Below are 12108 nucleotides of genomic sequence, written 5' to 3'. Positions count from 1 at the left end.
AGTGAGGGAGGGCGCGCGCGAGAGCAAGAGAGACAGAGAGAGAGCGAGAGAGAGAGTAAGTGAGTAAGAGCGCAAGAGCGAGAAAAGTGGCTGTAAAAAAAGATGAGACACCAGGAAGGATTATGGGGATTGCAAGGGCAGTGGCCATGGGTCAGAGACACAGTCAATATGGTGCCCTGGCCTACATTGCATGTATACATGGTGATATGGTGCAGTTATCATGAATTACTGCTGCAGCAGCCGATACCACCCTGGCAGCAATGTATTGTAGGCGTGAGTGGAGCAAGGTTACAGTAACACTCACTCAATGGCTTTGAGCAGGATGAAGGGACTGAGGAGGAGAGGAACCTGTCCCCTCACCATCTCTTTTAGAGCAATTGTTTGTGCAGGCACTGAGTGCACTCCTCCTCTTCCCCTCTCTACACCTGTACAACGTGACCTACCTGGCGCAGGCTGCACCTTACCTAGCATTGATTTCCAGCGTTGGCTGCAGAATCTGAGCCCGCTCCTCGCTGGACTTGGCAAGCTGCTGAGTGCGTAGGAAGTGTCGCGCAGCACCCATCTCCAGCACAGTAATCATGGCAGGGTGAGTGTCCAACCGCGGCGTCAACTGGTTAGCAAACAGGTGAGAAAGCAAATTGTTTGATGATGACAATTAAACACAAGAAGCTAAGGCCCTGTCAAAATATTCACACATTCACCACACTAACTGAAGATCAATCTCTGGTGTCTCAGCCAATATTCCTGTCTTAACCAACATCACTAAAACAGAGGATCTAGTCAATTATCCCATTAGAAATGCATAACAGATTAGGTATCAGCCTATCATTTAGTATTATTGCCTGTGTCATTTTTCCATGGGATCTTACTGGCTGATGTTCACCAATAAAACAGGAACTATATAAAAGAGGTGAAAGAAGTGATGTGGTGCTTTTCCAGTGCGTTTATGCATTGATGTCAGCTGTGGCTCAGAAGGCTGTGGATTCAAGTCTCACTCCAGAACCTTGGGCACAAAGTCTAGTCTGACACTCCCAGTGCAATATTAAGAGAATGCTGCACTGTCAGAGGTGCCAATGTTGGATGAGGTGTTAAACTGAGGCCCCAAATGCCCCTTGAGACGGATGTTAAAGATTCCAGGGTACTATTTCAAAGAAAAGCACGGGAGTCTCACCAGTGTCCTTACTGATATTGCGGTGTTTGGGCATTTGGAGGCTGCCAAGACTATTTTTTAAAATCCATGTTGAAGACCACAGGGTCGCAATGGTTAGGCAGGCAGCAGAGATGGCTGATGATCATGAGCTGGTCCATAAGAACATTAAAAATAGGAACAGGAGTAGACCATTCGGCCCTTCGAGCCTGCTCAGCCATTCAATAAGATCATGGCTGATCTGCTTGTGTTTTGAATTCCACGTTCCCACCTACCCCTGATAACCTTCGATTTCCTTGCCTAACAAGAATCTACCGCTCTCTGCCTTAAAAATATTCAATGACCCTGCCTCACCACCTTCTGAGAGAGTTCCAAAGTCTCACAACCCTCAGAAAAAAATTTCTCCTCATCTCTGTACTAAAAGGGGGGGCCCTAATTTTAAAACAGTGCCCCCTAGTTCTGGACTCACTGAAAAGAGGAAACATCTTTTCTACGTCCACCTTGTCAAGACCGTTCAGGATCTTGTAAACTTTAATCAAATCACCCCTCACTCTTCTAAATTCCAGTGGAAACAAGTCCAGTCTGTCCAACTTTCCCTCATAAGACAACCCACTCATTTCATGTATCAATCTAGTAAACCTCCTCTGAACCGTCTCCAATGCATTTACATCCTTCCTTAAAGGAGAACAAAACTTCACATTAAAAGCCAAAGTTTTAGTCAAGGGTATTGGGGGGAGCATATGTCTGTATGTTCGCACTAGGTGCACTTGGAGTGTGACCTAATGTCTGGGAAAGTGACAGCAGGTGTTGTTCAGAAGTTATATGTAGATGTAGTTGATTTACTCCTGGGAAATTATTTAGCTGGAGCGAAGGTAGTAGCTTCTCCCATAATTACAGCAAACTCAAATTGAGGTTAAAGAGATGGAGCAGTTACAGGCAAAGTTTCCAGGAGTTTCGCCTTCACGTGTGATGACCCAAACAATGGCTAAACTAAGTCCATCATCAAAGGTCAAAATGGTAACAAAGACAGATATTTGGCTGACTTAAACTTTCTTTAAAGACTTAGATAATCCAAAAGAGGTGTTTAATAAATCTTCTTTAGTTGAGGCTCAACCAGCTGATTCAGAGTTCAGAAAGATAGCACAATCAAAGGTCACGGGGAGAAGGTGGGAGAATGGGGTTGAGAAACTTATCAGCCACGATTGAATGGCGGAGCAGACTTGATGGGCCGAATGGCCTAATTTCTGCTCCTATGTTTTATGGTTTTATCAGCCCAAACTAAAGCTGGGGCTAAGGAAGTTCCAGAATGTTATTATATTGAAAGACGAATTCTAATATGGAAGTGGAGATCTCCTTACAGACCTGAGGATGAGGAGTGAACGCTTGTTCATCAGGTAGTGGTACCACCCAAATATCGTAAAGAGATATTACGGGTAGTGCGTGAAATTCCTATGGCAGGACATGTAGGGATATGGCAAACTCAAACACGGATAAACCTGCTGTTTTACCGGCCAGGTCTTCAAAAGGACATGGTGCAGTTTTGTAAAGCATGCCATAAGTGCCAGATGGCAGGAAAACCACAACATATAATCAAACCAGCACCCTTAATTCCTTCTTCCTTAACCGAGGTTTCCCACCCACGGCATTTGACAGAGCTCTCAAATGTGTCTGACCCATCTCTCATGTCTCTGACCTCACACCTTCCTCTCCCTCCCAGAACCAGAACCTTTATCCTCACTTTTTACCCCAGCAGCCTCCGCATTCAAAGGATCATCCTTCGCCATCTCCAGCATGGTGCCACCACCAAACACATCTTCTCTTCATCACCACTCCCCCCAACCCCCAAAACACCCTGGTTCACTCCTCCATCACCCCAAACACCTCAACTCCCTCCCATGCACTCGGGAGAATGTGCAACACCTGCCCCTTTACTTCCCCCTCCTCACCATCCAAAGGCCCAAACAGTCCTTTCAGGTGAAGCAGCATTTCACTTGCACTTCCCTCAATTTGGTCAATTGCATTCGTTGCTCCCAATGCAGTTTCCTCTACATTGGAGAGACTAAACACAGACTAGGTGACCACTTTGCAGAACACCTTCGGTCTGTCCGCAAACATGATCCAGACCTTCCTGTCGCTTGCCATTTCAACACCCCATCCTGCTCTCATGCCCACATGTCCATCCTTGGCCTGCTACAATGTTTCAGTGAAGCTCAATGCAAACTGGAGAAACAGCACCTCAGCTTCCAATTAGGCACTTTACAGCCTTATGGACTTAACATTGAGTTCAACAACTTCAGACCATGAACTCTTTCCTCCATCCCCACCCCTTTTTGATTACCCCTTTTTTCCTATATTCATTTTTATTTATTACCCCTCCACTTATTTTCATTATTAAAAAAAAAAAATTCCATTTTTATTCATTGTTTTATCCCCAGTTTTTAGCCTTTTCGATCTTTTTTCCCACCACCGTCCCCCACCACACTAGGGTCATCTATCACTTTCCAGAGTGCTTACCCTGGTCCTGCCATTATCACATTCTGCTTTCCACTCTTAATGTCAACATTAGCACCTCATTTAGTCAGTGCCACCACTTTTAACAACCATTTGACCTTTTGTTTATGACATCTTTTGCAATCTCTCCTTTGCCTTCACTGATCACTGGCTTTCTATCCAGCTTCACCTGCTCCACCCTCCTTAAACTGTATATACATGACCACATTTCCACTTCCCTTTAATTTGAAGAAGTCATACGGACTCGAAACGTTAACTCTGTCTTTCTCTCCACAGATGCTGTCAGACCTGCTGAGTTTTTCCAGCATTTTTTGTTTTTGCTTCAGATTTCCAGTATCCACAGTACTTTGCCTTTACTTTTAATTCCCATACTGGTTTTTGAGGAGACATTTAGTCGAGTATTAGTAGACTTGTGGGACCGTTACCAAAAACGAAAGCAGCCACGAGTATATCCTTACTATTATGGATATGACAACTCAATTTCCAGAGGCCATCCCTCTAAGGACAATTACGGCTAAAGTAGTGGCAGAGGAGTTAACCCAATTTGTTACTCGATATGGATTATCGGTAGAGATCCAGTCAGATCAGGGTTCCGATTTTATGTCTAGAACTTTTCAGAACATAATGACCAGTTTGGGTGTAAAACAGCTTAAGTCCACAGCATTTCATCCACAAATACTGCTTTAGAGAGGAACCATCAAACTCTCAAAACAATGATCAAAGCACACTGTCATGAATATCCCCATGATTGGGACAAAGGACTGGACTTTCTTTTAAAATCTAATGAATCAACTGGTTTCAGCCTTTTTGAATTAATTTATGGACATGAGATAAGAGGTCCTCTGAAATTAATCAAAGAAAAGTTTTTAGGAGAGAAGGGCAAATCCTCTATGTTAGATTATCTGTCTGTGTTCCAGGAACAGCTCACGGGAGTCTGCAAAGTGGCTCAGGGACATCTTAAAATTTCTCAGACAAAGAAGAAAGAATGAGCAGGTAAGCAAGCTGTGACCCAAACATTACAACCAGGGGTTGAAATTAGTGAGTGTTATTGCCATTAAAGGGGGAACCTCTAAAAGCACGGTTCAGTGGTCCATACAAAGTAATTAAGAGGGTTAGTAAATTATTTGATAAATGCCCCAGAACGTAGGAAATAGAATAATAGAATCAGCTGTGTCATGTCAATATGTTAAAATGATTCCATTGTAGGGGTGTGTGTGTGTGGTTGGGGGGAGTGGGGGTGGATAGGGAACAGCAGGTATATCAGGTTGTAAGCATAGTGGAGGATGAAAGAGAAAGTGAGAGTGAGGTAGAAGGAGACTTAGGACAGTTCACAAATTGAACCACCTACTACCCAGTTAGCTAACACTGAAATATTAGGACAGTTAGATACCATATTTCATACCTAGAGGTCGGGCAATGAGAGGATCTAGTGAGGTTACTCACAGAATTTAAAGGGATCTGTAGGGATAAACCAGGGTCTATAACTTTAGCCACACATGATGTGGATGTATGGGAATTTTCTAAAGCAACATCCTTACTGTTTAAGTCCAAAGGAACAAACTCAAGAAATTCAATATGTGTTAGAAAATCACCTAATTGAGCGGAGTCAAAACAGTTGGTGTTCTCCAGTAGCGTCAGTGCCTAAACATGATGGGTCAACCAGGTTCTGCATAGAAAAGTTAAGTAATAAAAACGGATTCCTACCCAATCCCTGGTCTAGAAGGTTATATTGAAAGGGGTAGCAGTGCTACGTTCCTTACTAAGATAGATTTGTTGAAAGGGACTGGCAAGTACCTTTAACATCACGAGCTAAGGAGATGTTGGCTTATGTCAGGTCAAATCGGCTGTTTCAATGCTGAGTAATGCCATTTAGATTAATAAAATGCTCCAGGCACTTTTCAAAGACTAATGAATCAGGTGATCCCTAATGTTCCTAACTGTGTGGTTTACTTGGATGATGTATTGGTTTATAGCAACATGTGGAAAGACCATTTAAAACAATTACAGTCGGCAAATCTAGTAATAAATCTTGCAAAAACTGAAAAGCACAAGTAACTTATTTAGGGCATATGGTAGGGCAGAGACAAGTATTGCCAAGTACAGCAAAGGTACAGACTTTGACAGAATTCCCTGCCCCTAAAACTAAATGGGAAATCATGAGATTTTTTACGGATGTGCGGTGTCTATCATAAGTTTGAGTCAAACTTCAGCACAATAGCGGCTCCACTAATGAATTTATTGCAAAAGGAAGCAAAGGTGATATGGTCAAGAGTGTGCCAGGCAGCTTTGGAGAAGCTGAAGGTGATTTTAACTAATGAACCAGTATTAGCCGCCCCTAATTTCACTAAATCCTTCAAGCTGGCAACGGATGCTAGTGATTTGGGGGTGGGTGCAGTCTTATTGCAAGATGATGAATCGGGCATAGAGAAACCAGTGGGATACTTTTCTAAAAAATTAAATTGGCATCAAAATAGATGCTCTGGAGTAGAAAAGGAAATCCTGGGATTGTTATTGGCTCTTAAGCATTTTGAGGTATATATCTGTCGTGGCTGTAAAGAAACTTTAGTATATACTGACCATAACACTATGGCCTTTGTGGAAAAATTTAAGACTCAGAATGACAGGCTGATCTGAAGGAATTTGCCAATGTAACCATATAACTAAGATTGTTCATATTGCTGGAAAGGGTAATATAATTGCTGATGCATTATCAAGAATGCCAATTTTGTAAAATTATCTGAAAAGCAAGGAACTCAAAACTGTACAAACTCTGTATAAGGAATGAATGGTTGAGTGAGTACATGTGAATTTTGTTTATATGTTGTATACACCTTTTTCCTTGCTTTGTGATGAAACACATTGTTGAAATAGTGTTTCATCTCTTAAGGGTGGAGGCATGTCAGAATCATCTCTATTTAAAATGGATTTTTCTTTTTCAAATATGCAAGGATATTGCATTATTTGGACATTTGGAGGCTGTCGAGTTTTTTTTTAAAAAGGGCCATAAGTTCACCTTGGAGCTGTCAATCAACAGGCCTCTTCTAAGAAATCACCTGAGCTGTATGGCACTTGAGTAGGAACTGTTTGTTTGTTTTGAACTGCAAAGTGCTTTAATTAATGAAGCTGGAAGACAAAAAGGCAATCACATGGCAGAGGCAAATCTCAAGTATGAACCTGTGGTTTTGCTTTCAGTCTTGTTGGGGAAAGGCTGAGAACATAAGGCTACCTCCTCACTAACTCTCTCTCCCGCTCTGCTTTGTGAAACTGTGTGTGGTTCTCAACCTGTAGCCAGATAATCCTCATCTGAGTGTAGTTTGTCTGCATAATGTTGGACTTGCCAGCTGAGGCAGGGAGAATTGGTCCAGTTATACTCTCCTCCACTGTTGAAGCGTCACTGGTGAACTTCCCAACAACTACTGGGCCCAGCAGCACGTCTTCACCCGAGGGAACTTCAGACAGAAAGCATCGAACCTTCGTGAACTTTAAGTTTTTTTCTTTCTAAGAAAGTTTTTTCCCCTTTTGCCTGACTCTGCAGAGACTACCTGTGTCTCTTGTTTGTCTGTCTACGTGTGTGTGTGTGTGTGTGTGTGTGTGTGTGTGTGTGTGTGTGTGTGTGTGTGTGTACACTGGGGAAGTTTAAAAGGGTTAGTTAGTTACACTTCTGGATTACAATCGTGTGTCAACCAGTTCTTGAAACTTATTTAAAAGGATTTTTGTTTTATAATAAATTAATCATTGAGTTTTTTGAAAGAAGCCCGGTCAGAGTCTCTCTTCTTCTGGATTCTAGAAGTATAGGTAAACAATTGGCCATTTCTGTTTAAATTAATGCTATGGCATGCGGAGTAGTGGGGCTTGATAATTCGCGCACTCCTCCCATCGCGGTTGTAACACTAAATTTCAGCAAGGTTTTTGATCCGCATGGAAAACTGGTCAGAAAAGTAAAAGCCCATGGGGTCCAAGGGCAAGACATTTGGATCCAAAATTGACTCAGTGGCAAGAAGCAAAGGGTTTTGTGATTGGAAGGATGTTTCTAGTTGGGTCCCAGAAGACTCAGAGCTAGGACCTCTGCTATTTGAGGTATACATCAGTGATTCAGATTTAAATGTGATTCATGATTCAGAAGTTTGCAAATGATACAAAAATTAGCCATGTGGTTGATAGTGAAAAAGAAAGCTGCAGACTGCAAGAAGATTTCAATGGAATGGTCCGGTGAGCAGAAAAGTGGCAAATGAAATTCAATCCAGAGAAGTATGAAGTAATGCATTTGGGAAAGGCAAACAAAGCTAGAGAATACAGAATAAATGCTAGGAGACTAGGAAGTGTACAGGAACAAAGGAACCTTGGCATGCAGGTCCACCTGAAATTAGAAGGAGAAGTAGATAAATGAGTTCGAAAGGCATAGGGGATACTTTCCTTTATTAGCCCAGGTGCAGAATAGAAGAACAGGGAGGTTACACTAGAACTGTATAAAACACAAGATGGGAAAGTTAGAATATTGCGTGCAGTTCTGCTCACAACATTACAGGAAAGATGTGATTGCACTAGAGAGGGTGCAGAAAGATTTATAAGGATGTTGCCAAGATGGAGAATTTTAGCAATGAGGAAACATTGGTTAGGCTGGGGTTGTTTGAAGGGAGATTTAATAGGTATATAAAATTATGAAGAGCCTAGATAAAGTGGACAGGAAGAATCTAATTCTCTCAGCAGAGGGGTCAATAACCAGGGGAAATAGAGTTAAGTAATTGACAGAAGAATTAAAAACAAAAAAACTGCGGATGCTGGAAATCCAAAACAAAAACAGAATTACCTGGAAAAACTCAGCAGGTCTGGCAGCATTGGCGGAGAAGAAAAGAGTTGACGTTTCGAGTCCTCATGACCCTTCGACAGAACTTGCGTTCGAGTCCAAGAAAGAGTTGAAATATAAGCTGGTTTAAGGTGTGTGTGTGGGGGGCGGAGAGATAGAGAGACAAAGAGGTGGAGGGGGGGGGGGTGTGGTTGTAGGGACAAACAAGCAGTGATAGAAGCAGATCATCAAAAGATGTCAACGACAATAGTACAATAGAACACATAGGTGTTAAAATTAAAGTTGGTGATATTATCTAAACGAATGTGCTAATTAAGAATGGATGGTAGGGCACTCAAGGTATAGCTCTAGTGGGGTTTTTTTTTATATAATGGAAATAGGTGGGAAAAGGAAAATCTTTATAATTTATTGGAAAAAAAAGGGAAGGGGGAAACAGAAAGGGGGTGGGGATGGGGGAGGGAGCTTACGACCTAAAGTTGTTGAATTCAATATTCAGTCCGGAAGGCTGTAAAGTCCCTCATTTCCGACTAGGGACTTTACAGCCTTCCGGACTGAATATTGAATTCAACAACTTTAGGTCGTAAGCTCCCTCCCCCATCCCCACCCCCTTTCTGTTTCCCCCTTCCCTTTTTTTTTCCAATAAATTATAAAGATTTTCCTATTCCCACCTATTTCCATTATATAAAAAAAAACCCCACTAGAGCTATACCTTGAGTGCCCTACCATCCATTCTTAATTAGCACATTCGTTTAGATAATATCACCAACTTTAATTTTAACACCTATGTGTTCTATTGTACTATTGTCGTTGACATCTTTTGATGATCTGCTTCTATCACTGCTTGTTTGTCCCTACAACCACACCCGCACCCCCCCACCTCTTTGTCTCTCTATCTCTCCGCCCCCCACACACACACCTTAAACCAGCTTATATTTCAACTCTTTCTTGGACTCGAACGCAAGTTCTGTCGAAGGGTCATGAGGACTCGAAACGTCAACTCTTTTCTTCTCCGCCGATGCTGCCAGACCTGCTGAGTTTTTCCAGGTAATTCTGTTTTTGACAGAAGAATTAGATGGGAGTTGAGGAGAAATTCCATCCCCCGCTCCTCCAAGGGTGATGGGGGCCTGGAACTCACTGTCTTAAAGGGTGGTAGGGGCAGAAACTTACATCACATCACAAAGATTTTGGATATGCAACTGAATTGCCATAACCTACAGGGTTACAGAACAAAAGCTGGAAAGCAGAGTTAGGCTGAATAACTCTTTATCAGCCAGCATGGCCATAATGGGCCGAATGGTCTCCTCCGTCTGTGATGTAAATTTTCTATGTTTGTGCAGCTTGATAAACTTGCCATCCAGACACAGGTGAACATTAGCCATTTGATCAAGATTTCGAATGGTAATATTGCTCAAGAACAATGGCATTTACACTTATACTCGTTCTTAAAATCTGCCTCATGTTTTAGTGTTCAGACCTCATCCCTGTGCTCAATGTTGAACTAGAGCAGTCTGCATTGTTAAACTCGCTTATTAGGCTTCCTTATTGTTCTTTCACCATCACAGGAAGGTATGCTCATTACAGTTAGAGGGATGCAGTTGAACAGGCGGGTAAATGTGTACATTTTGGTGGGTGTCAGAGAATGGGAGCTGTGAAAAACTGTAGAGGAAAGTTGCTTATAAGGAATACTGAGAGTATCCAGGATATAGAGAACGAGGTATGATATAAGAACATGATTTGGACATGAAATGCTTCTACAGAAGATCCAGGAACCGCTCTGACATTTTGAACGTAGGAGGTTGCCATTCAGTCCCCTAACCTGTTCTGCCATTCAATAAGATTATGGCTGATTTGTATCTTAGCTCCCTCCACCCTTCTTTGCTCCATATTCCTTAATACCGCTGTCTAGCAAAACTTGATCGATTTTGGATCTAAAATTAGTAACAGAACATCTACTGCATTTTCTTATTCATTCATGGGACGTGAGCATTGCTAGGAAAGTCAGAATATATTGCCCAAGTCTAATTGCCCTTGAGAAGGTAGTGGTGAGCCGCTTTCTGGAACTGCTGCAATCCATATGGTGTAGGTACACCCACAGTGCTGTTGGGAGGGTATCCCAGGACTTTGACCCAATGATGGGGAAGGAATGGCGATATAGTTCTAAGTGAGTGGTGAGTGACTTGGAGGGGAACTTGCAGGTGGTGGTGTTCCCATGTGTCTGCTGCCCTTGTTCTTCTAGTTGCTAGAGGTTGTGGCTTTGGAAGGTGCTGTCGAAGGAGTCTAACCAAGCTGCTGCAGTGCAACTTGTAGATGGTACGCACTGCTTCCACTGTACACCTGTGGCGGAGGGAGTGAATATTTAAAGTGGTGTCAATCAAGTGAGCTGCATTGTCCCAGATAGTGTCGAGTTTGTGTGTTGTTGGAACTGCACTCGTGCTGGCAAGCGCTGAGCATTCCTTTAATTTCTGACTTGTGTCTTGTAGATGGTGTTGCTTTGGGGAGTAAGGTGGTGAGTTAATTGTCACAGAATACCCAGCCTCGGACCTGCTCTTGTAGCTACAGTTTTATATGGTTTGTCCAGTTAAGTTTCTATTCAATGTAACCCTCAGAATGTTGATGATGATGCAATCAGCAATGGTAATGCCACTGGAGCTTAAACTGGGAGATGATTAGATTCTCTCTTGTTGGAGGTGGTCATTAACTAACACTTGGGTGACATGAATGTTACTTGTCACTTATCAGCCCAAGCCTGAAAATGTTACCCAGGTCTTGCTGCATGTAGGCACGGATTGCTTCAGTATGAGGAGTCATGAATGGTACTGAAAACTTTAATCATCAGTGAACATCCCCACTTCTGACCTTATGATGGAGGGAAAGTCATTGATGAAGTAGCTGAAGTTGGTTAGACCTAGGACACTACCTTGAGGAACTCCTGCAGCGATGTCACGGGGCTGAGATTATTGACCAACCACCACCAGTGGAGAGTTCCACACATCTAGCACCCTTTGGGTGAAGAATTATTTCCTAACTTCTCTGCTGAAAGGCCCCACTCTATTTTAAGGTTACATCTCCTTGTCCAAGACTCCCCTGTCGGCAGTGAAAGTTCCCATTTACCCTGTCAATTCCTCTTAAAGTACTAAAAACTTCAATCAAGTTATCCCTTATCCTTCTATATCCCAGAGGACTAAGCCTAGTTTAGGTAATCTGTTTGGGGAAAGTTTGAAAAACAAAGAACTCTTTTGCCTTCCATGGCTGTACACACAGAACAGGGCAACCAGAAGGACAAAGGAACCACTAGACAGACAATGTTAGGAGTGACCCATCACATAGAGAGATTCACAGGGACTGAAACAAACCCAAGTAGTTTAGAACAGATTGTGCAGGGAATTCAATCGGTCCCTTTAATGCCACTGAGCAGACAGACAGGGATTGAGAGGTAGTTTTATTAATACCTTAATATTCGCCACTCGTTCTCCAAGTGCATTCCGCATCCACGCCACGAGTGCCTCAGCCTCTGACTCAGGCAGGCTTTCAGTCACTGTGAAAGGAGAAACAATCCGGATGTCAGTGGAATCACTCACAGTGACAAAGTAAAATGATCAAAGAAACATGCAATATTTTTTGCAGTTTACTGTGTTTTTTTAAAAAA

The 12108-nt window shown here is 42.5% G+C and overlaps 1 protein-coding gene across 1 annotated transcript in view; it reads right to left on the bottom strand.

Annotated features, from left to right (window-relative positions):
* trap1 (TNF receptor-associated protein 1) overlaps positions 1-12108 on the bottom strand; it is a 37533-nt gene that overhangs the window by 11262 nt on the left and 14163 nt on the right. Inside the window, exons 15-16 of the mRNA XM_041206826.1 lie at positions 11912-11997; positions 465-610 (exon numbers count right to left, since the gene is read on the bottom strand). Of these exons, the coding sequence (XP_041062760.1) occupies positions 465-610; positions 11912-11997 (232 nt within the window). The remainder of the gene's footprint in view (positions 1-464; positions 611-11911; positions 11998-12108) is intronic.

The sequence above is a fragment of the Carcharodon carcharias genome, chromosome 15 (genome assembly GCF_017639515.1).
Source record: "Carcharodon carcharias isolate sCarCar2 chromosome 15, sCarCar2.pri, whole genome shotgun sequence".
Lineage (NCBI taxonomy): Eukaryota > Metazoa > Chordata > Chondrichthyes > Lamniformes > Lamnidae > Carcharodon > Carcharodon carcharias.
The sequence above is the reverse complement of the archived record's forward strand: the minus strand, read 5'-3'. Positions and strand labels throughout refer to the sequence as shown.